Source organism: Rhyacophila brunnea, unplaced genomic scaffold (assembly GCF_057557595.1).
Source record: "Rhyacophila brunnea isolate RB1 unplaced genomic scaffold, BYU_Rbru_1.0 scaffold_11, whole genome shotgun sequence".
Lineage (NCBI taxonomy): Eukaryota > Metazoa > Arthropoda > Insecta > Trichoptera > Rhyacophilidae > Rhyacophila > Rhyacophila brunnea.
The window spans coordinates 34,541,068-34,568,456 of record NW_028232763.1 but is presented as its reverse complement, the minus strand read 5'-3'; the positions used below and the strand labels follow the sequence as shown (position 1 = coordinate 34,568,456).

The 27,389-nt window shown below is 36.5% G+C and overlaps 2 protein-coding genes across 2 annotated transcripts; one reads left to right on the top strand and one right to left on the bottom strand.

Moving 5' to 3' along the window:
• Positions 1 to 1,523: 1,523 nt before the first annotated feature.
• On the top strand, positions 1,524 to 15,460 carry LOC147078660 (uncharacterized). Its single transcript, XM_085960325.1, has 13 exons — positions 1,524 to 1,958; positions 3,814 to 3,992; positions 4,555 to 4,856; positions 5,722 to 5,863; positions 5,968 to 6,059; positions 6,737 to 6,810; positions 6,963 to 7,182; positions 8,440 to 8,608; positions 8,760 to 8,927; positions 10,737 to 10,867; positions 11,767 to 11,887; positions 12,948 to 13,075; positions 14,860 to 15,460. Exons 1-13 carry the CDS (start codon positions 1,611 to 1,613, stop codon positions 15,399 to 15,401), a joined length of 2,616 nt encoding a protein of 871 aa, XP_085816451.1. The 5' UTR covers positions 1,524 to 1,610; the 3' UTR covers positions 15,402 to 15,460.
• Positions 15,461 to 17,217: 1,757 nt separating this feature from the next.
• On the bottom strand, positions 17,218 to 23,832 carry Scox (Synthesis of cytochrome c oxidase). The gene is made up of 5 exons (XM_085960348.1): positions 23,461 to 23,832; positions 21,763 to 21,886; positions 20,273 to 20,354; positions 19,702 to 19,828; positions 17,218 to 18,672 (listed from the first exon to the last, which is right to left on the bottom strand). Exons 1-5 carry the CDS (start codon positions 23,737 to 23,739, stop codon positions 18,517 to 18,519), a joined length of 768 nt encoding a protein of 255 aa, XP_085816474.1. The 5' UTR covers positions 23,740 to 23,832; the 3' UTR covers positions 17,218 to 18,516.
• Positions 23,833 to 27,389: the final 3,557 nt, after the last annotated feature.

Below are 27,389 nucleotides of genomic sequence, written 5' to 3'. Positions count from 1 at the left end.
ATAATTTTAGCTGTCAGGGTTGAAGTAACCATCATATTTAAATGATAACTTATTTTTTTATTAAACCTATACCTAAACCAATTGTAACCGGGTACTTCGTTTTTAAACGGTGTGTTAATATTATTTTCTTTTATACTGTCCAATTAATTCAAGGACTACTTTTTTTGTGAGACATGCTTTTTCAACGTATGAAAATGTTCTGCCAAAGATGTTTCAATCTCTTTAGGTAATATTGTACTTCTGCTAAAACTGTCTTCTCTTCTTTCGTAAACATGAAAAATAATTTTATTGTAGATCGTGGATCTCGTATTTTCTCGCAGCTTCATATCCTGTTAATAGATTGTTTTTTATACATTCATCTGTTTTTTTGTAAGCTTCTTTATCTGTCTTTCGTTTATATTTACATGTGGAAAAAATGCACATTAATTTATTATCACATGTTAGATAAGCACTTATTTTAAAAACTTATGTATTAAATTGAAACACATGCACTCATCCGAGTACCTACTTAGCTAACATAAAACTATATTAATAAAATTATAAACATTTTATTTTAATTACGACAGCGCTCGAAATGGAAAAGTTAACGAACCGGAGCGCTCGACAATTTCTTGAAGATATTAACATTACTCGTAATTATCAAATTACATATAAATTAATCAGACGGTCAAATTATTTTTCCACGAGGCGGAGCGATAATTCCCGATTAACCGATTTCACGAACCGGAACGGCGCTCCGGTCAATTTCGAGCCCTGAATTACGAACATTTTTTCGATCGATATAAATAATGCATCGTGTCCCATCACTAGTTAAAATAATGTCTATGCAAATTCATAGAAACTATATAAGGGAAGTGTGACACAAAACAAAGGTGCACTTACCCCACGCGTTTACTTTTCTGGGGAAAGTGTTTCTACTCGATTAAAGCTTTAAAATGCTTATCAATAAGTAAAACGATAACAACACGTGAAGCAGGGTATCAAAACACATATACTCACCAAATTTTACAACCACACTGTGCAGATTTCCGTGTTTTAAAAAATAGTTCAGTAACAGCTACTATCTCACTCGTCAACTTCAAAATGTCGGCTGGAGAATAATCCATGTAGTCTCCTCAAAAAACATGGTATCGACACAATTTCTGATTATTTTTATAAATCAGTGACTTTGCTATCACCTTTCCATAGATGGCATCATCCAATTTGTAGAAGATACTGAGATATCTTAGTAGCTACACTTACCCCAAAGTTACACTAACCCCAATTCACCTTACTTACCTAGTTTTTCAAAAGTATTTAATATACCTATCCAACATTAAATAAACATATTGAAATGTTATTGTATAGTAAATATATAGTTTTTATAGAAATAAAAGTTTTCTGGTGTAAAAAATTAGAAATTATAATATAATTACCCTAATGTTTAAGTATTATTATCAAAAATATTATTAGTTCTTGTAGCACTAATCTCATATTGATGCGATTTATTTACTAGTAACATTTTGAGTTGCTGTCAAAACTCCATCTTGTATTTCACGAAAGTGGTTGTGGTTTGTTGTTTGACAACCAATGACCAATAACTTGGTTTTATCAGTTTGAAAAATAATATAATGGGTGATATTATTTTGCAAGCTGATGAGAACGAGCTGGATGCTGCTCTCGGTGAATCATTACAGTCAGCCGTTGTAGGAACTATAAATGGAACCAGACTCGATCGAATTCTGGTGGTCGGAACAGCAAGCGCTATCGGACCGAACGGTGATGCTACGTCCATACCTGCGGAGGAAATTGAGCTCAATCTACCTCTCGAGTTTGATAAATACATATCAGTAGACACGAGCCAAATTGCGAAGGTATGCCGTATTTGCCTGTGTGAGAAATCAGACATGCACCCTCTATTTGAAACATGGGAAGTAGAAACAATAGCCGAAATGCTGACATCGTTTGCAGCAGTACAGGTTCGTTATTATCATTCTAGCTAAATCGGTGGGTTGGCTCTAGCATATAATCTTCAGCAATTGTTATTAAAAAGGTTTATTCCGGAAGTAAAATGTTTTCAAAAATGTTGAAGAAAACCTTCTGTATATCGAGCTTAAACATATTATGAAAGCGATGCAAAGAAAAGGACCTCTGGTCTATTGATCAGGCTAGATACAAGTGACTTCGTATTGCAGGTTCATTGGATGAGAACTTCTCACTTTACTAGAGTGCAAAAAGTTTAAGTTGATGTGCGGTGGCTTGAAGAACTCGAATCCCCTCCTCTCGCGTTTCAGTATTCATTCCTCTCACCTTGAACGCATTGACGTTTCTTATAAGTGGGCGGTATCAGTCATTTAGACGTGTTATAAAATAAGCTCATTCGGCTCTTCAACAACTTTATCGAAAGAGTTGCCGCAATGACAGCTACAACGCTACACGCTTGAAATTTTAATGTTGCTATATAAGTTATTGGGAAAAATGTATAAATCATTGTATTTGAAATTTGCGAAAATATATACCTATTTAAGGAAGTGGGAAATTTATTTATTTATTTTATTTATTTATAAAAAGAGTATTACGGCATTACAACTATTGGCCAATGCGCCATAATACATAATAAATACAAATGTATAAAAATATCTTAATTACAAATAACAATAAAAAGACAGCATGTGTAAATATTAATGAAATATGATAATTTATACAATTATAAATTTAGCCTATTTAATACGTCCACAAACATTATATAGTTAATAAAAAACAAATCAACTTCTACGGTGCCATCAAATAAGCTAATTAATAATAATATCTAATAATAATTTAAATTATAATATCTTTCAATCCTGGCAACACTCTCACAATACTTCAAAATCGAAAACAATACGAGCGCCGCTGCCAGGCCTCATGTTAAACTTTTCGGTCTCTATGAGATTTATTTGCCAATTTGCTTGTCACAAAAAGACAATTCGTCACAATGAGTAGATAAGAAGCCAATAATACAACACGTAAACTCATTTACAACTGCATGTGAGAAAGTCAATTGCGTAAAAACCAAAGAATTTGTACTATAAATAGAGGAAAGGAAGCCTTACATGTTATTTCTGTTGTAGTCCTAATTCTTTAGTTTTTTAAATTATTTTTTTGATTATCTTCATCCTCAATTAGTCCGGATAATCAAGGTTCTATTGTAGTTTTATTTCATACGATTACTATGCAGCTCTCGAAAACAAGAAGAAAATTAATGAGAACAACACTCTCTCAGTAATCCGCCACCCCAAAAACCAGACTAGTGTCCAATCAGTGAAAGCGGCGGATTTTAGTACATACATACAAAATATGTTAAAATTAAAACAGGTATTTCGTAAAAATAGTTTCTTTCAGAAATTTGTACTAGCATATAAATCAAGTATTTACTAAATTATACATATTTATAAACAAAGTTTATTAACTAAAGACTAAACAGTAAATCACTTGACACAACCAGTTGTTCAGTAAGGCAGATATTTTTGAGTGGCTTAGGATTCCTGGCTTTCCCTATGACTAAAAGCTTCATTTTGTGTGTCCCGGTTGCATTGGAGCGTGGTCCTTGGGCACTTTCTTCCCTGATACATTACATTCGAAGGAGAATTCTTTCGAATTACAAGTTTCCTAAATAAACCCGTCTCATCTGCATTGTATACTTGTATGCGGCGGACTGCTGAATTTGACAATCGAATACCGGTGAATTATAGAGCTTGATTTTGTGCTTTCAACTAGTAAAAATAACGGCGGATTATAGTAGTTGTCGGATAATCGAGCAGGGATTACTGAGAGTGTACTGTATTTAAATTGCAGTTATCTTTCGGAGACGGACTGCCCGAGAGTGTGTGTGGAGAATGCAGCGAACTAGTGGGCAAGTGCTTTGCCTTCAAGCAGCTGTGCGAACGCTCAGAGTCAATGCTGCGGTGTTTGGTCACGCAAGGACACCTCCAGGGAATGAAACAAGAACCGTCTATTGAAACCGCTAATGAAAGGTGACCATCTTTACAAAATTTCATTTAAGGTAAAAGTATTTGAGAACATCGGATGTTAATCTTATCCGCGATAATGAGCAGTTAACGGTGGATGTAATGTAAGGTGTCTATTTAAGTCCACATACAATCAAAATCTAAATAAATGTACCATATATATCAGAGGCAAAGGCTCCATACTAGGTGATTATTTAACATTTACTTTCTACAAAAAATATACTAAAGACATTATAATGTTAAAAAATAACTAGAACCATCTGTCTTCATTGTCTTCAAGTATTGAATTTAGAATTTGTATCAAAGGTAAAAAATATGCCATAAAGAATAAATTAGATATAGAAGTATTTTAAATTATCTAGTTTTACGGGTGAAATTGTAAAATGTATATGTAGAGTTATATTTCAATGTGCATTAGCAGCTTGTAAAACACTGTCTTCAATTACATGCCAGGCATCGTCTGATGTTTCTGAATAATCATTTTACAATTATTAAGTATTTGGAAGAATTTACTCTTCAATTACTATTAGATTTATAATAGAGTTTTACATTAGATACCTTTTCACAGAACTGATTCACCCGATGGTTCAAAACAAGACAACACCGATCAGGCAAACTCGTTTGAAAACAAAGAGGAACCTCCAGACTATGAGGAATTTCTGGACGATGACTTCCACCGTTCCTCGTCACCCGTTATCTCGAATGTAACCACCGACTGTGCCTCTACTAGAAAGATGTTTCAAAATTCCTCCAGAAAGAACTCATCCAAATCGAACATAAAAAAACTATCCATCATCAATAATCCCGCTGTGACAATCAACCCTGCAGGAAGACTCAGAAAAGAAGTTCGACGCGGGAAACGTAGGAAATGTGAGTTACATTTATTGCCTATGCCCTATACAGATATCTTCATTTAATTTATAATATTATACCTCACTGTAATTGGTGGAAAATTTTATATTCTATGTTATCCATTGATAATATAACGAACCCCCTCGACTTGTCTCTTAAAAAAATCATTCTTTCATACTTAACACAGATCCATATAGACTGCGACCTATTAACTGTAAAGTTCTTCAGCTTGAAAAACAAATGTGCTCGCAATACTCTAATTGCATCATGGCCGCCCGTCTTGTTGAAATTGTTAGTCTCAATGTATTTAGTTGAGAAACAAATTGTACCTACATAGCAATAAGGGTGTATTTTGCAAATTTGCATTCACGATTTTACAATATTTGGTCATGTAGTAATGATGGCAGGATTATCTTTAAGGTGAAAGCAACAAGTCGTTTTCCTATTTTGCTATATAATTATACTTTGTATGTAATGCAGCATCAATTATATTAAATATTATGTGAATGTTACCATCCTTTCTAAACAGTTGTTTTTATAATAGATTCAACATTATATAAGTAGAGAATATGTATTGAGATTTTTTCGTTTCTCACCAATAATATTGATGGCTCAGTTTCATAGTGCTACAACTAGGAATTAGTAGTTTTGAGTCATGATTGATCAAAGTTTTGACATACCTAAACTGACTTAATTAACTGTACAAAACTAATTAAACTGACAAAATCATTGACCCTACGAAGACAACTAGTAATTTTTTCGAGTTGTAATTAAGAGCGATATACGAATATAATGGCTAACATAATACAAGACTTGAAATTTTTGTCTTATTGTTCACTAATCATTTGTTACACCAGGTCTCCAATTTCTTGTAATTTTGCAGATTCTTCCAGATCTCTAGATATAAATAGCTCATCGAACCAAAGAAGTAGACCACTGAGAACATTGGCAAACCTATCTAGGAAATACAAAGATGTGGTGAAAAGAAAATACGAAATCGATAATGCAGTCAGTTATGACGGCCGGTAATTATTATTTTCAACCAATATATATTATAATATTATATACCTTTGTTTTCAATCTTATCTATCGCCGTTTACTTTTAAAAATACATATTTTTCTTTTTCAGTTTTAGTCCTCTGGATTCTGAGTTTCTGACGCCAAAGATTGAAGTCGAAAGTCATAAATTTCAATGCAGTTCGTGTGGAAAAGGTTTCGTTGGTAAGATAATATAGTATCACCATATATTTACACACTTCCTAGGTTGGTAAGCAGTGGCGAGGGGTGGAGGTAGGCTGTTAAGATTCAACATAAATAGTGTACAATAAACTTTGTCAGTCATACTTATTTGTTTTCATTATACTACGAATACAATTTGCAGATGGTGCTCGTTAGTTTTTAAAATTCAATTAAATCCTGCCTAAACTAAACCATAATAGTTTAGGTATACTATGGGCGATCCGACAAAAATAATGCACACATCAGTCATACTTATTTGTTTTTATTAAATTAAGAATACATATTACAGATTGTGTTGGTTTGTTTTTTTAATTTTCATTAAGCTCTGCCTGACCAAACCATAATCAGTAAAAATATTCTTCTATCTATAAAATATTTAAAATTTTGTATGGTTTAATGGCATAATTGTAGATATTTTATAGATAAATGAATATTTTTTAACCATTATCTATTATGGCTTCGATTCGGGCAGAGTTTAATTGGATTTTAAAAACTAACAAACATTATATACACATTGAAGTCTTAGTTCAATGGAAACAAATTCGTTTGACTGACAAAGTTTATTGATTTATGTCGGATCTTAACAGCCTACCTCCGCTACTGTTGGTAGGTCAATAATTATTGCCACGCGTTTATGTAATATCCATTTTTTCTTATAGATCAACGTAAACTGACAAGGCACGAAAGAATCCATCTAACAGTGAAACCGTTCCATTGCAATATTTGCAGAAAGGTAGGTTTTCAAACAAATTAATACCATACTACATATCAGTGGCAGCCGGTGGTTTTCAGAATTGCATTTGTTAGGGGTGCATTAAAGACTTCCTTATTTAAAATTGACTTGTTTGTACATTCAGCTGACACTGTTTTTAAATATGTCGATAGGGTTTCAATGAATCCGGCGATCTGACTAGACACGCTCGCAAGCATGCCAAAGATTTAGACAAGAGCAAAGAGAGCCTGGATGAGAAAGACGGGGATCGAGTGCCCTGCGAACAATGCCACCTAACCTTTAGTTCCGAGGGAGACCTCAGAATCCACTCCTCCATTCATCTAGTTGGCCAGGGAATGATCAAATGCAACCACTGCAAGAAAGAGTTCCACAGTGAGTATTCTTTTTTTTATTTAAATTTGTTAAACACCACCACAGGCCGTGAAGCCCAATTACAGTGGCAAAACTCCCAGCCTTGAGGAATTTACATATTAGATTATGTAAATATATTTTGACCTCATCGGGAATCGAACCCAGAGCTCCCGAATAGAAAGCCAGCGCCTTACGCACTGCACCACGATTAAGGTCTCGAAGATTAAAAATCTGGTATGGCATACTCGAGATGATGGAAGAGAAATATTACATCATACCCCGTTTACACATGCATAGATTTACTGTGCACAGTAAGAAAATGTATGGGGAAACATGTATTATCCTGCAGTTGGCAAGATTGCGTGCATGAATCAAACAAGTTTGGAAGGTTCTGAATTTTAATGCGCAAATAAGATCTGCGCCTGCGCAGTAGAACAATAATGGTGAACCTGCCGGTAAAAAAACCAACTACTCATTTTGACGTTAACCGATTTTCAATACGTCGTGTCGAATAGTACCAAAAATGACAACATCGCGCCTCGCTTACTCTTGAAGAATGAGATTGAAGAGACAGTCAGCACTTTTACGTGTAAACAGTTATTGTCATTATTAGTGCATATTGTCATTTTGCGCATGCAGTAAAGGCAAGGGATTCTGTAGTGGGGATGAAGTCTCCTACCGGGAGGCCGACCGAGTGTTGGGCTGAAGGTGGCCTGGCGGACAAGCCTCCACTAGTAAATATATAGTTTGAAAAAAGTCTATACTAGATAAATTACCAGAAAACCATACAGAAAAATGTGAAAACACTTTCAAAATGACCCATAATGATGAAAGTTTATAGGTTTGTTTGAATGTTTATTTTCATATTTAGTAATGTGTCAAAAAGAAATATATTCCAGCAAATTCATACATGTTTCTTTAATGTATGAAGTTTATTTTAAGGCTTCATACCTTTCCAGAAGGAGTAATTGTTGGGGTTTTGTTACATGATGATTGAAGAGAAATATTCAGTATTATTGAATAATTTTTGCAGGAAGGTTTATTTATTTATGTTGGAAACAGCATACACGATTATAATATAATGCTTATTATTGATTTTCTGCATTACATCATAAATAAATTTAGGAGAGATATCCACTATACGATGGCTTAAATTTACAAATTACCGGTGATTATGATAATAAGTAGAAATCTATTATCTTGTAACTGGTCACCATATTTGATTCAAAGAGATTTTGCAGTTTGGTTAATATTAATAATTATTTGTGATATCAACAGGCTCTCTCCAATTGAAAAGACACGTTCGAATCCACCTGTCAGATAAGCCTCACAAGTGCCGGGTGTGCCACAAAGGCTTCCCCGAAATGGGTTCCCTCACCAGGCACTTCAGAAAACACACGGGAGAGACCAGGGAGAAGAAACATGTCTGTAGTATTTGCGGAAAGTCGTAAGTATGATTAAACGATTACTTAGCTTAGTTAATTGAGAAATTCTGAGAAAATACCTGAAACCGCGCAAACTGATATTGGATACAATAATATATTATAAGTACATAATATTATTTTCATTCTAATGAAAATGATGAATTGAATTTGTAGTTACTACGATCGTCACTCCTTACGAATCCATGAGCGCACGCACACTGGAGAAAAACCATGGATCTGTAGCAAATGCGGGAAGGGCTTCATCGATTCGCGCCTCCTTAACTCCCACATGAAGACACACAGCGACAGCAAACCTTATGCGTGTAAAACCTGCGATAAAACGTAAGTCCCCACAACTCAAGTAATTATTACGCTACGTTGCCATTTACTGGATCACAGCGAATCATACTGAAAATATAAATTATTCCTCAAAGTATTGGGATACATTTATCAAATTTGTAATTTTTTCCTGCTTATATGTGTGAATTGTTCAAAAATCAATTGTTTTGGATATTTCGTAAAGCGCACGACACCTCCGCCCCACGCGGATGATGAAATGAGACAAAAATCAGTTTAATAATCCTTTCTGTGTCACAGTATAGCAGTGACGAAGGGTCAGGGTAGACTGAATAGTGCTCACTAAACTTTGGCAGTTATACATATTTGTTTTCATTGAACTAAAACTTTATACTAGGGGGATCTGACAAAAATAGTGCACAATTTTTCAGTCATACTTATTTATTTTCGTTGAATTACATTACAGATGGCGTTGGTCAGTTTTTTTTAAATTCATTAAGCCCTGCCTAATCCAAACCATAATAATATGTAGATAAAAATATCCAAAATGATGTTTGTATGATTTCATGCTATAATATTAGATATTTTATAGATAGACGAATATTTTTTGACTATTATCTATTATGGCTTAGTTTCCCCAGGGTTTAATTGAATTTAAAAAACTAACCAGCACTGCTAAGCATCTGCAATTTGTAGTATTGGTTTAATGAAATCAAATTCGTATGACTGAAAAAGTTTAATGTGCCCTATTTATGTTGCATCTACACAGTCTACCTCCACTCTTCGCCACTGCAATATACATACAATCGTGTCCGGAAATTTGTTGGAAACAGTTCGCAGTATCACACTTCACCGAGAAATGTATCAGAAATATATGGTCATATCGAGGGTATACTGACAGAACGCATTAACTCAGTTTTTGCTGTTTTTCTGTTTTAAATGCCAAAATGTATACAATTTTACGCTCTACGTCCTGATAAAACGCACAAAAGCATAGGATATAATGGTGAGAAAATAGAAACATTATTAAATCATATTGTTATTTTTTTATTCTGATAGAAAGCATGATAATGACCTAATGCGTTCTGCGTATACAAAATACAGGACTTGTAACATGTCGTATATTGTGTTTGCCATAAAGGTTAGTCTTTATAATGTAGAAAAAATGTTTTTAAATCATAAAAAAATCTACGTGGGAGAACGCTTTGAAAAAAAAAATTAAGTCCTTTTTGCGATCATCTCAGAACTTGTTTTATTGACTTAATGCTTTCTGTCAGTATACCCTCGATATATTAAAGACCGTCCAACCTCTTTGGGTCGTATAGTACAGAGATAAAATTCACGTCTAAATAAAACTCGGTTTACAGGAAGCCAGCGGCAAACAAATTTTGAAAATAACCGATATACTGGTTTATTTGTTAGGTTAGGTTAGGTTTGCATTCTTGAATTCATGAATTTTGCCAAAATCGGCTATGAAAATGCTCCACGGACAATGCGTATTTTTTTCATCTCTTTCCGATAAAGCTCACCGCTAACTATGCTACGGTGAAATGTAATACGTACAATTGACATGTAATCGCATACAATAGTATTGTACTTGACATGTTAACAGACTAATACGACAATGTTGTAAAGACATGAATACGAATTTGCAATATGCACTCTTATTGCAATGTAGGTAGAGTTAAATTTTCAACCACATTATTATCTATGTTACAAAATAATGAAATTTGTATGTGCAGAATTGTTTATGAGGGCATTTTTATTTTTCAGTTACTATGTCCATTAATAAGTAAAATAATGCCTACAATTACTTTTTAGCTATGCTATATAAACATAATATTTTATTGGCAGATTTAAACACGAGTCCACATTGACGACACACGTACGAACGCATACCGGTGAAAAGCCTTACATATGCTCCGTTTGTGGAAATGCCTTCGTCCAGTCCTCCAACCTATCATTGCACATGCGTACACACACGAGTAAGTCACTCTCTGTATCAAAATTATTCTTTCCCAAAACTTTAAATTACCCAACATCTGTCTGAAAAATATTGATGAATAACAGGGAAAGGACGTACAATCTCGCCAGTTGCCAGTCATGTTTTGCCGAAAACTATATTTTTTATTAGTTATATCGATCTAAAAATCTTCACCATCGATTCTTCGTGGTCAGTTACAAAAAACTATGCCATCAATCTACTTTCCAAGATAATTAAAGGCACACATTTGAAAAAATAACTTCTCTATTGATGATCTTGCGACTTAATTACCCCGTTTACACGTGTATGGATTTACTGCCGACAGTGCGTATTATCGCTGTCATAACAAGAAAATGCACGTGTAAACAGGCCTCATCCTGCATGTTGCAAGATCACATGGATGGATCAAAAAAGTTCAGAAGCTTCTGAATTATCATGCAATAATTGGTACTTGCATGGCGGAAGAGCATGCGCAATAGAACGATAATGGAGAACATGCCGGAACAAATATAAACTACTCCACACAGAAATTTATTTTGACGTTTACCGATTATCTACAAACCTGTCAAATAGCGCCACATAATGACAACATCGAATGAAATTAGAAAGACAGTCAGCACTTTTACATGTAAACAGTTATTATCGGATAGTTTAAAATATACACAGTAAATCCATGCACGTATACAGGCCCTATAACTACAGAGTGGGGTGGGTAGTTTCATATTGTGTGCTTTGACTGCCACGAAAGCTCCCCGCCAGAGTCAAGCAAATTGTACACCTCATTTTCTATTTGCTCTCTGCCTAAGGAAGATAGAATAGAATATAAAATATCTGCATTTATGTATGTATGTGTTGTCTTCAATGGTTACAATCCTGAGACTGTCGTGCTTATAATTTCAGGAGAAAAGCCATACAGTTGTGAATATTGTGTAAAGAAATTTTCGAGTTCATCGGCTCTTACGACACACACTCGAATTCATACGGGCGAGAAGCCGTATTTCTGCAAAATATGCGACAAAAGGTATGAATATATTATCACTAATTTCGTCTTCCTTTTATCAGCATGGCAATTTATATATTTTACAGGTAACCCTCCGTTCATCGCGGAGGATACGTTCTGAACATGGTCGCGCTACCCTTACTTGTGATTACATACTGTCAAGTAATGCATTACAGCCACGTTTTACAGCACTCACTCGCTCATAATCTTCATTGTTCTCTTCTAACAACTCCATGCATTGATTGTGAAGAAAAAGGGCCTTTTGAATGGTTTTAACACTTAACTTTCGCACGGGAACAGGTTCGGAGACGTAATTTTCTAGGGACGTATGGCAGTCCATTTCCTGCAGCTCTTCATTAGTTAACAGTTCGCCGTGTGATTTTAACAAAGTCTGAATATCATCTACATCAACACCTTCGATGCCTCCGGATATGGCTATAAGATCTTCGATGATATTTTGAATATCATTTTCATAATTGCAGTGAACTTCAACAATTTCACTGAATAACCTTTTCCAAACACCCTTCATAAACGACTGGGTGACTTCATTCCACGCTTCGTCGATGTTTCTGATAGCTTTTATAATATTAAATTGTTTCCACCAAACCCGTATGGCATCTCTATCACCTCCCATCAGTTTCTTCAATGAGTTAAGAGAAGAGTTAGACGATCCTTGGATGCTTTAAATCCAAAAGCAGTCTTCTCTATGGAAATAAAGTACGTGTTGGCATTCGTTTCAAATAGATTCCCGTCTCATCCACATTAAAAATTTTATTTGGTAGATAATTTCACCTTTCCACAATTTCCAGTTTTAAAAAAAGATCACGATATAACGAATCTGCACTCGCTCAACTCACACGCACAAACTCAAAGCTACAAGTTATTAAAATATACTATATATATAAAACGTTAGTCCATTATATCGAGGTTGTACTGTATTAGGTATCACATACATATTGATAATTTGCGATGATCTGACATGAAACATAATTGCAGAGGCAGAGATCCTCATCTTCATGATTTGTAGGAAACATTTTGTAGAATAGTGGAATTTTAGTATTGCTTTAAAATCAAATTTCAGATTTGCACGCCACGATATGACGACTCACATGCGGACCCACACCGGTGAGAAACCTTTTGTCTGCTCCGTCTGCCACAAAAGGTTCACCACACCTGGTCAACTACACCAGCACACCCGGATACATACCGGTAAGTATCTAAATCTATATGTTATTATTTTATACTATTAGTAATTATAATTATATGCAAATTCATTATAAAATATTAAATATCTATCATTTTTCACAACCGTGGCTTCGCCAAACAGCATCTTCACACTTTATGTATACAGGCCATCGCAGGCGAACCAAACCATAAACATATTCTTCTATGTATCTATAAAATATCAAAAATTATATAGTTACATAACGTCACTGTACAGGCCAATTGGCGTAACTCTCAAATATCAAAATGTTCAGGAAGTGAAAAAAACTGTGTGCATTGGATTTACTTATATTATTTTATTACAAATTGAGAATTTTCTTTTATTGACACACCAGTGGCTTGCGTTTAGAGGGTTACAGCATTTGGCTGGAATATTTTTTGTCAAGTTACAAATGGCTAAAAAAATAGTCTTGAATTATTTTGATATGAAATATTTTTTTGGGATTTATGATATTTGGCAGTTTGTGTAAGAGTATGCAATAAGTCCATTGCCATCAAAATGCCACTTCGGTGAAAAGTGAGGGTTACGCCAATTGGCCTGTACGGTGACAATATTTACTGGCATTATTTAGATATTTTATAGATGGAAGAATATTTTTTATCTAATATCAATAATTGTAGTGTATTTAAAAACTAACTGATACCAACTGCAATTTGTATTCTCAATGAAAATAAATAAGTACAGTAAAACCTCGTTAATACGAATTCCATGGGACCGAAAATCAAAAAAAAATTCAAATTTATGAAATGTATGAAGGAAAAATATTAAAATTTTGTTTTTCATTCAATTTGTTTCCGATCATAGATGTGCCTACCGAATTGGGTCATAAAATGTCAGGATTATTTTTATTACCTTCTTAAAATAAGTAATTTTTGATTTTTTAAGAAAAGTCTGTCACAATTTTCAATGACTGGCTCATGAAATAGTGTACTTTATTACAATTTATTTAAAATTTTTGTATGCCAGGGACTCTGAAATCATTTCGAATTACAAAATTTTAATTAAAGGTATGGTTTTATATGAAAATAATGTTCAAGGGACTTTTTTTTCGGGAAAATTTCGAATTATCAGTTTTCTTACTAACGAGGTTTTACTGTATGACTGACGAAAATTTAGTTAGCACTACATATTTATTTTAGATTTCCACAATCTACCTCCACTCTTTGCGACAGAAAAACGGCGTATGTGTAAACAGGGAATGTAGATTCATCTACCCTCAATTGGCAAGTTTTCAGGCAATTGGGCAATCCTCTATTCAATTCAACCTACTGCAAGTTGTTATTAGTCCTCCCACACACTCGGTGTTCAAATAATAATCCATTCTCGCACAATCAATAAGAAAAGTCTCTTCTTCTTCGACCATGTCCGATCCTAATAGGATCATATGGGCCTCTACAGAGTGGAGGTTTGTATTAACAGATTTTTTTTTACAAGAAATGCATGTCAGCGACTTGCTTAACCTATTAGGTCCATACTCCGACTCATACACAAATTGAAAAACAATGTGTACTTGTCAGACCAAGAATTCGAACCTGGGACCCGCGACGCTTTAGCCCCGCGGCCAACATGTTTGCTCAGAAGAAAAGTAGGGTGTTAAAATAATACCAATTTTTTATTAACCATTTCTCGCTAGGATTTTGAAAAACATCATAGCAGTAATAGGTGTTTGTTACTCATACTCAAAACCAAATAAATATTAGTTATGGTTTTCGTGACGCACCCCAATCTTGCGATAAATTCTCCAATTTATTTTACAATTTTGTTTCAGGTGAAAGGCCATATATATGTGGAATCTGCAACAAAGGCTGCGCTACGTCAAGTTACCTCAAAAAACACATGTCAAAGTCTCACAATGCAATCGCACTACAACCCATCACGTTAATACCCATTCCGACACCCATGGAAATTCCCAAAGAAGAAAAAATAGACACCACTGACTGCGAAATGGACCCTAACGACAACGGTGATATAACACCTGACCGAGTGATATCTTCCGGTCAAGTTATCAACGTTGCTAACACTCTGACGCTGACTTCAAACACTCTGAATGTGGTTGCGGTCGAAAATGCTAACGGTGAGCTTAGCATAACGACAGCGAACGCTCTGAATGTCGCGACACTTACCGCTCAACATCAATTGTCTTCCGACGGCGATACGCCCGGCGCCATTGTTACCAACACTCATTTTGTGTCGCAAGAAAAATTGTATCAGATCCAGCGAAATCTTCTGAGGATACGACGGGTGCCCGTCTCTGGTATTGTCCAGCCCGCCCAGCTGACAATCAATGAGTTCGAAGAAGAGAGTCCGTGATAGTACCATGCATAAGATTTTGTTTTATTTGACGCTAAATATAAGGATTTCAAAATGTTTTTCAAATATTTCGTTTACTCCCTTTTTAACCCCTACAGTACTTCACATTTTCCAAAGCATAATATGAACTTTGCTAAGTCAAAACAGTCTTAAGAGAGTAATTTGAAAAAGAATTTTATTGGTTTCGTTAAATCTTTGTCACGGCTGACGCCAACATACTTTTGAGACGTTAATAATACAACCCCACGAATAACAAAATTTTTTATAAGGTCCCTAATGCCTTTTTGATAAAAAGCCCTAGGAAGGTAGAATGGCGAGGGTGTGGGTGTTTTACATCTGGAAACTGATCATGAAAAATTTCGTAAGCAAATTTTCATGGAGATAAACTGCCTGTGCACCCGTCAGATTACATTGTGTTTTTGTTAAGTGATAGCATCGTCTATGGGCTTAATAAGTAAATAAATTAATAAGCTTAATAAGTAAGTAAATAAAGTAAAATAACCTGTGATCCACTGGTTGTAACTGCAGTGTAGTATTAGTTGGGTAAGGGTACATAATACCCTTACCCACCTAATACTACACTGCTGTTACAACCAGTGGATCACAGGTTTAAATTCTACTAACTGGGTAAAATTCACATATTTGTATTAATCAACACGTTGTGTATCTCGATCCAGTGTACGGGTGTTTATAGTGTTATCTCTCCCACCCAATTAATAAATTATGTCTTTCATTAAACTCAGTCAAAGCTCACTTGAAAGCGTGGCGACAACCCAAGACTTGGTTATCTGCTCCTGATACATTCCCAGGCGTAAACAACTGCTGATGCTTCACACCAAATGTAGGGCCTTGTGATAAGCCAGATTAAGACTAGTATGTGTGGGGCGGGTTGGTTTGGATTTCCATATTTTTGTTATCATACTGTCAACGTGAAGATCTCTTGTGTGAAGCCACTAAAATGCCTGCAGTTATTGACAGTCGCCAGTGGGAATAGTATGAAATGCATCACAAATGAATTTGCATTGCGAAATGACCAACTGATTTCAACATGAGTCCATGAGTACTTTTATATATTTAGACTGTCTATCGATCCACAGCGATGAGCTTAGTTCTAAATTCGAACACCGGATGATTATGATGGTATATCTATCAGTGGCGAAGAGTGGAGGTGGGCTGTTAAGATCCGCCATAAATAGTGCACATTAAACTCTGTCAGTCATATGTATTTGTTTTCATTGTAATAATACTATAATTTACAGATGGTGTTGATTAACTTTTGAAATTCAATTAAACCCTGCGAGAACCATACCATAACAGATAATAGTCAAAAAATACTTGTCTATCTATAAAATATCTAAAATTATGCAATTAAATCATTCATAACTTTGAATATTCTATAGATAGAATAATATTTTTTATCTATTATAGTTTGGTTTAGGCAGGGCTTAATAAATTTAAAAAAAATGAACCAACGTGTTTAATATACATCTTAATCCAACGAAAACAAATAAATATGAATGAAAAAGTGTGCACAATTTTGTTGTATCGCCCAAAGTATGTATACCAAAACTAGTATGGTTTGGTTTAGGCAGGGTTTAATTGATTTTTAAAAACTAACCAACACCATCTGTAAATTGCAGTCTTTGTTTAATAAAAACAAATACTAACGACTAACAAAGTTTAATATGAACTATTTATGGCGGATCTTAACAGCCTACCTCCGGCCTTCGCTACTGAAATCTATATAGTAATGAAGATTTTTGTCAACATCTTTGGGGTTAGATGAATTATATTAAAGTAAACAACGTTTTGTTTTAATGAGTTATTTTATTTTTTACAATTTTTAGTCTATATTATCTATAACTAATTCTAACCGTAAAGATGTTAAAATTTTTAACAGTTTCGAAAATAAATAATTGGTATTCTTAGACATAACAATATCTTAGTGCTAAAATTCGTAAATTACGAGTAACAGCTGTTTAACTATACCACACTGAAGTCATTTAAAAAATAATGTAAATGCATTACGTAACCTAAATCGCAGAACTTTACATTGTTATAGAATTAATTTGAAATATTAAAATCTCACACTCAGATAATATCAGTATAATACATCTTTGCTTCAAATCTATAAGACCATAGACACCATAAGCCAATCTAGGTCAAATTTTAAGCATATGAACAACGAGTAATGTCAGCCAAATAGAAGCTGGAATCCGGTCGTCCATTTCATTCTAAACCTGAATTGCATAAGCATGTCAGTTTATTTTTTGAGTGTTTGCTTGGGTCATATAAATAGGTAATTTAACCAATATTGTGAGTTGGAGGGCTCTATACATATAACAAAAGATAACAGGATGTTTTTTAATAAATTCCATAGTTTCTTTCTGTAAATACAATTTTATGTACGCAAGTCTAACTGGGCGAAGTCGGCGGAGCGTTGAGCGGCGCCCGCAACTCAAACGTATAACCGTGTGTGAAAATGTTCGTAGACAAAGTCTTTCTTTGGTTACGGTTATACGTTTGAGTTGCGCGCGCTGCCGAACGCGCTTACCTAAGACGAGCCGTAAATATTTTAAGGGCAATATGACGGAGGATGCTTCACGGTAACGAAAAGAAATTAGGAGCTGGTATATAATTGATTGCATTTACTGGGATTGTTTACATGAGCAAACTTTCTTGTCACAAAGGCCAAATTAAATAGGTGTGTACCGATAAGTTTTTGGAGGCCGCTTTTAGATACATAATACTTATTTGTTGCATAATTATTCAAGCCAATTATTTTACAACACTATAGAACCATATTCATTCTTTGAGATAATATTATAAAAAAAATCCTTGTAGGGCACTATCACAATGTTGTAAAGTTATAAAAATATTACTACTGATAAACTAGGCTTGCACTTGAAAATTAAAACATTCCGATGAATATCCACCACAGTAGAAACTATGATTAGTTTGATTTTAGTGTACAAAAACTGTAGTGGTATCGTGCATTTTTACATTCCTGAATTTGTAACGGCAGAGCATTAAGGATCATTTCAAGACTAGTGGACAACGTTAACAGAATTACAAAAATATAATGACCATGAGTTTAGAATCACTGAACATATTATTATGAAGATAGCCACCCAGTTTTGGACGCTTTGTCATATTTAGCAATGTTCATGATCATTGAGGTGGAAACTTCGAATGACGATCTGTTTTGACCGTAGTAATCAACAAATCGGCCGGTAGGATCAACCAAATACATGATTATAGTGTGATCCACCTGAAACAAATGGAAAGGTTAACATTAATAATAAAGTTCATTATGATGTCATCTCATTTTATATACGGATTGTTACACCCCCAAAATTGTCACCAACCGAGCGAGAGGGAGAAAATATTTCCCTCTCAAATGCGACCGGAGGTGGATAGTACATGACGTGTTCATATTATCAAAATTTTCAGAGGGCAATAAATTAATGACGCCTACAATAGACGAAGCTGTTGGTCGTGTGTTTCGAATACAGCGTCTACTAGCAAATTGATATATTTTTCAAAGTGTGTTTGGGCCCAGAGCACGAACGGAATATGTTTACATCTATTATTCTAGCATTCATTTTTTTCTATTGAAACTTTAAGAGAATGCTTCTCAGTATATATATTATATATTCTATAAAACTGTGATGTATTAGACATTAGGCTATGATCAGAGATTCATTCGTCGATTCGTTGATATTTGAGATAAGAAAGGTACTCAATAAACACAAAGGTTCCTTCATTATTTTATAAGCTGTGAATAACTTGATTTACTTAAATAGCAAATAGTAAAGGGCTCGATCTCATCAAGTGTCAGCTACTAAGTAAAATGAATTTATTACATTGAGCCATTTCATGGGAAACTAGTAAATTTTTTGAACGTAAGTCTTCAATTCTCATCAATCAAATTCACAGAAAACGCTCAGACTTGCTTCGGTCTTCAGAGCTACTTAGGTACTGTCCCGACTCACTCCTGCTTTCACACCGTTCACAAAGTACCTAATGACTCACTCCTCTCTTCAGAGCATTCATGAAAGATGTTGACTAGATGGAAATATAGTTTATACACATACACCATGACATTCGAATCAATCATGACACATGCACATAAAATCTGATGTACGACTGTGTCACGGCACTCACATACTCCAAGTCAGTTGTGTATGAACAAAACTGTAGACCGCAATCATGACCACATTACAATATGTAATTAGTTTGTATCAGGAAACTGTTGATTAGCATTTCTATAATACGGAGTGCACACTGCAATACTTACAATATAATCCTCATCTTTATCCCGAGGCCCAGCACTGAAATACACTCGATAATTTTTGCACGCCTGCTGCACTTGATCTATTGAACCGGTCAGTCCCAAAAACCGTGGGGAAAATTCTTTAACGTATCTGAAAAATATAATTGTATTATATCTTAAAGTTTTCAATTCTGTTAATTAAATATTTATTGTATAAGATAAACTAACTGTTTGTTTTGTTTTTTTCTGATTATTACGTCAAAATGTATTCAAATATAAAGTGATAGCGCTTGTACATGTGCATGGGCTTACTGGCATAGTTCGTATTTTTTCTGGCAGGTTCGCCACTATCGTTCTACTGCGCAGACGCAGATATCACACAAGTTCCAACTGTCACGTAAAAATTCAGAAGCTGCTGAATTTTTTTTGATCCATGCATGCAATCTTGGAACTTGCACAATAATATGTACTGTGAGCAGTAAATCCATGCATGTGTACACGGCTTATAAGGTTATTTCAAAAGATTGCATCATATAAATCGGTGGTCTAAAGAAAAATGGTAAATACTTTACTGAGTGATTAGTCACACACTTACTTTCCAACGATCGGTGGAGTATCCCTCATTGGATCAACAGATATGAATATCGGCTGCAAAGGTGGGGGATTTTCTGATTTATCTAAAATAAAGCAATTTTAATTAAAATAAAAAATGTCAAAGAAAACTTTCAAGAAGATGGTACCTACCTAAATATATGAAACTGAAAATGAAAAAAAATTACAAAAACATTCCAGCTGATAATGGCATTGATATAATCTAGATCAGTGGTTCCCAAAGTTGACTGGGCTCCGACCCATCTAACAAAAATTTCCAATCTTGGGACCCCCCTCTTAGTTGTCTTAGAGAAAAGAGGGCATAAATATTGGTAATGCTCAGATTCCCTAGTAGCGAGTCGTGGAACTACTTAATGCTGTCTTATTAAATTTGTTCTAATTGAAATAAAAAAAATATTTTTTATAAGTGTTACCAATATAAATGAAAGACTGTTGAAATAAGAAACACAACTTAAATAAAAAAATTAATACTTAAATACCCTACACCTGCAAGGTTTTTTTACAAAGTTATTTCAATGGGAAGGATGTATTTGTTTCTTATTTTTCTTCATTACAGTTTTAGCATCAACTTCAACTTTAGTTACTTTTAATCGCAGTGAGTTTGATAATATATCCAATTTATTTCGGTATTTAGTTTTAATGTTAACCATAGCCGAAAATCCGACCTCACATATAATATATGAGGTAGTAAAGAGGAGGAGGACTTTCATAGCTTCATCGAACAGGCAAGGATAATAATTATCAGCAACTGAGAGCCAGAATTTCGTTAACTGTTTACGATTGAAACTATTTTTCAGTGTGTATCTTCTGATAAATCAATGAGTTCTTCACTTGCTTTTGTTGACATACTAGTTGGTAAGTCGTCTTAAAATGGGTTACAAATCCAACGCAACGAATCAAACTTTTTCATCTCTTCCCCAAAATAGTCATCAAAGTTATTCTTCTATTTACTATTATTACTTCCTATTTTTTTTAAATTCATGTATACATACAGTGGCGAGGGCCCACTCAATATTCGCTCGCGACCCACTGGTGGGTCGCAACCCATAGTTTGGGAAACCATGATCTAGATTAGTGTTAGATTTTGTTCTGTAAGAAAATTTGGTTATAATTAATACTACATTGCATGTAATAAGTGTGTAGAAGAGTGGGATGGGTGCCGAGGAAGACATAAATACTGTCAACAATAGCGAACATGGACAATACGCAAAGTAGCCCGACCTTATTGCGCACGGAAAGAAGAAGAAATGGTATCTGTGCACCTTACTCTCAGCATGGTACCACTATTATTATAGCCCATTGAAATTGGTATTATTATAAACGAAAACTACAAATTCACAATATGGAAATAATTTTTACTGTGTATCCGGTGTCTAAAATTAAGACTTCCTTTCCCGTATTGGGTAAGTCAGGCATACCATTTATTCTGAAACTGGGACTGTTACCATGGTAAAATGAGCTGAGATGTCTTACCTAAGATATTCACGACTTCTGCCATTTTTTCCAGTTCATCCGGACAAATGTCTGGGCAATGTGTAAATCCAAAATAAATGATCAGCCATTTTCCTAAAAACTCTTCACTCGTTCGCACCTTTCCCTGTAAACAGAAAAATATTCATTACCTATTGCTGTTCTAAAAGTAAACATACACAGCAAACTCTTGCAGTGTAGGTTTACCATTGGCAAAGGGTAGAGGTAGGCTGTGGAGATCCAATATAAATAGTGCACACTAACCTTTGTCAGTCATACTTATTTATTTTCATTGAACTAAGAATACAAATTGCGGATGGTGTTGGTTAGTTTTTAAAATTCAATTGAACGCAGCCTAAACCAAACCATAATAGATAAAACGGTGAATTATCATTTTCAGCAGAGCTATGGGCCAAAATTATGTAATGTAGGATATTTCCTGTTCCTATATACTGTTTTACGAGAAATGGTTATTAGCCATTTACCCAATTCATTGGGTCCTTGCTTTAGATTGGTGATATCTAACCAGTAACTCGTGAGCACTTGGTAGCCCGTGAATGTATTTAAAAACGCTCTTGAACAAAATTGATTAAACCAGAATAATTCCAAGGAATCAGATTCATTCCACATTCCCATAATCTTAACTCAACACTAAAAATGTCACCTGTGGCGCAGTTTTGTATAATTGTTGTTCAAATAACACCAATAACTCACACAATGATTGTGTCCGGCCATGCCAAAAATTTTGAAATAACCAAGGTAACTCTCAAGGTTACATGTAAATTGTACATAAAACATTTCACCGTGGCACAGTTCACCGTGAGCTTTCTTATCGGAAAGAGATGATAGTATACTATAAAGTCTCTAATTTTATTAGATTCAATATGAACATTTATTCAATTTTCATGGCTGATTTTGGCAATATTCATGAATTTAAGAATGAAAACCTAACCTAACAAATAATCCAGTATATCGGCTATTTTCAAAATTTGTTTTCTGCTGGCTTCCTGTCAACCGACAAGAACCGTGTTTTATTTAGACATGAATTTTATGTCAGTACTATATGACACAAAGAGGTTGGACGGTCTTTAATAAGCTGCCATATATTTCCGATACAATATTTCACAGTGAAATGTGGTACGGCGAACTGCATACGTACAAGTTTCCTCACACAAACTCTTGACACCTTAAAGGTTGGACATAACTGTTCGGTTCATTACGGTTAGATGGAATACACACGGGATGTAGCCCTCAACTTCTCAAAAAAGCCAGCAAAGGGCAGGGCGTTTCGTTGGCGTAGTGACAAAATCATTGAACTCGGTTATTGGGAATACAGCGGCAAACATATTTTGAAAATAACCGATAATACTGGATTATTTTTTGAGGTTCTTGAGAAGTTGAGGGCTACATCCCGGGTGTATTCCTCATTTACGTACTGTACCCTAAATCAAACACAGTGAAAAAAGGAATGCTAGATACAGGATTCAAGCCCGCGACCCAATGCATAGATTGATTGAAAACGAGGTAACTTTTACCATACCACTGTTATAGTCGTAGGACGGTTTGTCCCTTTTGAAGAACTGACAATATTAAGTGGCACAGTAGTCTCAATTCTTGGAATTGGCAAATTATTTAGTAACATGCTGAATGTACTAGTTAAACGTTGATACGGTGAAATAAAAAACATCACAATATTCTTACTTCGCTATCAACAAGTTCAAAATGACCCCCGATGGCAATTTTTCCCAGAGTACGTTTGCGCTCCCTGTCGATCGCATCTTGCTTTTCTTTTTTAACGTAAAACATAAAAGCCATTAATGAGCCGCCAATGGCAGCCGTTACGCCGGCAGTTTTCCATGTAATTGGCACTCGCGAATTTTTTGGCTTGCTAGGAGTTGCAACAGCGTAGTTTCGGACGGGTACCGCAACGAATCTCCTCACAAGCGAAGAATGTAAATAGTTAAATATTGACCTAGACATCGCTATTATATTTTAGAGACTGAATAATATTAATGACAGAGTAGGTAGACACTCTACCCAGCGGAATTATAATTATAGGTTAGAATGTTTGTGTTTGACAGCCGATCAGTGTTGCCATCTGTTTATATGTTGATTATAGTACCAAATGGTAAAAATTATAGTATTTCTGAAAAAAATATAGTACAGGAACATTTTTCGTCTCGAATCCTTCAAAATTATAGTATTTTTGGTATATTTACTTAAAATAATAGTATTTTACATTTTTCGCGGATTCAAAATTATAGTACTGTACTATAATTATAGTACGGTTGGCAACACTGCAGCCGATCAGTGTTTCCAGCTTTTCAAAGTGGAATTATAGTACAGAGCCTCCAAAATTATAGTATTTGGGGAAAAAATATAGTACGTGTTGTCATCTGTTGAATATGCAGGTAACGTAAATGTACCGGTAGTTGACTGTATCAGTAGTTGATCTTTTTTCAATAAAATGCCCAAAATAAGAAACGTAGACGCGGGATTGCTCTAAATTGTAAAGTTCAGACAAGTGAAGCCATCTGTGGTCGGATTGAGGAACTAACACATCACCATATGTCATAGGAGCGTCATAGCAGCTATTTGAAAATAACACTAAATAATATATCGCACAAAGAAAAGGTAGAAATTCACAAATTTCAAACTAATAATTGTAGCAGCAATACAATTTATTAGAAGGCAATCGCAAAAATGATGCTTAGGTGACAATATAATTTATGTTTAACGCAGTAATATAAATATGTATATATTCGTGCTGCTATCGTTCATAATATATTAGTTGATGTAAATCTACAACCAAATAACATCACCTAGGTACTTATATCTTTTTTTGGTTCATCGATATAAATTTTGGTAAATGTGGCGCAGATGCCGTCATGAGATTGTATAAGTATCTTTTTTGAACTAAACCTAACCTAACCTAACCTAACCTAATCTAACTTAACCTAACCTAACCCAACCTTTTTTTTTTGCGGCGGGAGGAAATCTTCTTAAGACACCACTAGCAGTCAGCGGCGACTGACTGGTAGTAGTGTGGGATTCTTACCCACTAAAACCCCCCTCCTCTTCCCAGCTGCCCTCCCGGAATCCGCTTTTATGCATTGCTTCAGGAGGGCAGCTATGTCCTTGCATTATATTATGCCGCTACTCTTTGTCCCCTCGCCGGGATCTTTCCTCCTCTTCCTTGCTCTGCATCACTGACGATGCAAACTCCACCCACGCCGACTATGATGCAGCGTTCTCCAGCATGGAAGGAACCATTTTTGTCAGCGTCATTGCTTCCTCGCCGACTTTGATTTTAAAACCGTTTCTGGCTTCCTCCCATGCAGGGCATGCAAACAGGGTGTGTTCGGCGTCATCTTTGATGCTTCCGCAGTGGTGGCACTCACAGGTCACTTCTTTCCCTATTTTGTGAAGATAACTTCCAAAGCAACCGTGCCCTGTGAGTAGCTGCGTAAGGTGGTAACACAGCTCGCCGTGTTTCCGCTGGCACTAAGCCATGAGCTCACCAATGAGCCGATGCGTCCACCGGCCTTTTGCGGAAGCGTTCCACCTTTCTTGCCATTTTTGCATCGTCAGTTCCCTGGCATCGACTCTTTTCTGCCCATTGTACACTGCCTGCCTTTCGGCAGCGAGCAGGTCAATGGGTAGGATGGCAGTCAGCACCAGTATGTCATCTCCCGAGACCGTGCGGTATGCTGAGGCGACTCTCAGTGCGCTTCGTCTTTGCACCCTTGCCAGGGTGAGTTTTGTCCGTTCTTTTTTGGTGGCGTCGGCCCATATTGGGGCGCCGTACAGTAGGACAGAGTGGACCATCTCGAAGTAGAGTTTCCGTCTTTTATGTTTTGGTCCACCGATGTTGGGCATCAGCCTGGCAAGGTCTTCTGCTATGGCGGTCGCTTTTGAGGCCGCCTTTTCAACGTGCTCGGTGAACCGCAACTTGTCGTCGATCTACACTCCGAGGTACCGCAGTGACCTGGAAAACGGCAGCACGAAGTTGTCGACTTCAAGTTTGGGTGGCAACAGTTACCTTCGCCTGGTGAAGAAAACGGCTTCCGTTTTGTGGACTGCGAGCTGCAACCCGTTGCTGTCCAGCCATCTCTTAACCCGCCTGATGGCTTCTTCTCCGGCAAGACGTAGGGATTCTGTCCTCTTGGCTGTGACGAGGATTGCCACATCGTCAGCGAAGGCCACCAGGCGCGCTTCTTCGGGCATTTTCACCTTCAGCAGGCCATCGTACATTGCATTCCACAGGGCTGGCCCAAGAACTGAGCCCTGTGGAACACCCGCCGATACACTTCGCTGGCACTTCTTGCCACTGCATTCGTATTCAAGAACTCTCTCGGAGAAGTAGCTCTCAATTATTTTTATGAGGTTTGCTGGGACGTCAATTTCAACTAGAGACCTGAGGGTTTTTTCCCAGTTCGCCGTGTTAAAGGCGTTTTTGACGTCGAGCGTGACCAGCAGAACGTGCTTGCTCGCATTCACGCTTCCCTGCCAGGCAAGACGAATCGTTGAGACGACTTGCGCTATCGCATCGATGGTGGAACGCCCAGGCCGGAATCCATACTGGCTGTTCGATAGCCCTTTCTCGTCATTTTCCAGTGAATTCTGGAGACGCTGCAGGATCAATCTTTCGAGAAGCTTTCCGGCTCCATCCAGCATACAAAGTGGCCTATACGAAGAAGGGCCGCTGGGCGTCGCTTTGCTTTTCGGTATAAGAACAAGTTTTTGCCTCTTCCAGGGTGAAGCAAAGGTTCCCTCGAGCAAGCACGTGTTAAAAACTGCCAGCAGCAGTGCAGGATCGGTCTGTGCGATCCTTTTAATGATCGCATTTGGGACACTGTCTGGTCCTGGAGCTTTTGCGGTCTTGATGCGCTCAGCTGCTGCTAGCAGTTCTGCCTCGGAGAATGGTGAGACGGTTTCGTACATCGTCGTCTGCAAGTGGACTTGCTCTCTTGCAGGGTGGTGTGGGAACAGGCCATTTATAACTGACTCCAGATTAGCTGGAATCTCCAGGTAGGGATCCGCAACTGCCGTCAGGAGTTTCTTCCTCACAATTTTGTATGGCATTCCCCAGGGATCTTTGTTGACCGAAGTGCAGAGCTCAGCCCAGCATCTTGCTTTGCTTTCTTTGATGGGGTTCCGAAGCGCTTTCCTTGTGTCCTGATGCATTTGTTGGTAGTCGTTGTTTCCGGGCTTTCGCTGTGCTCGGCGTCTAGAGTAAAGGCACTCGCGACGGAGGTCAGCAATAGTGTCGGTCCACCACTAGACTGGCCTTCGCTGGTTTTTTTTGGCTTCGTCTTACCATTGAGGCATCGCAGCTTTGTTTCAAGAGTCTGTTTAGGGAGCGAACAGCATCCTCAGTTCCAGCACTACCATCAATTGTGTCCATCACTGCTTTCCTTCCCTCAGCAACGGCCTCATCAAGAGCTGTCAAGTTGAGCTTTCGGACCCCCCAGCCAGAGTTGGTGGGATACGGCTGGGGTCTGGTGGCGTGTGCCCCCACTTCGAAGCTGATGTAGCGGTGGTCACTGTGGGAGTATGTCTCGATGACCTGCCAGTTTCTGATTCCTCCCACGACTGCTTCGTCTGCGAACGTGACATCGATGACTGAG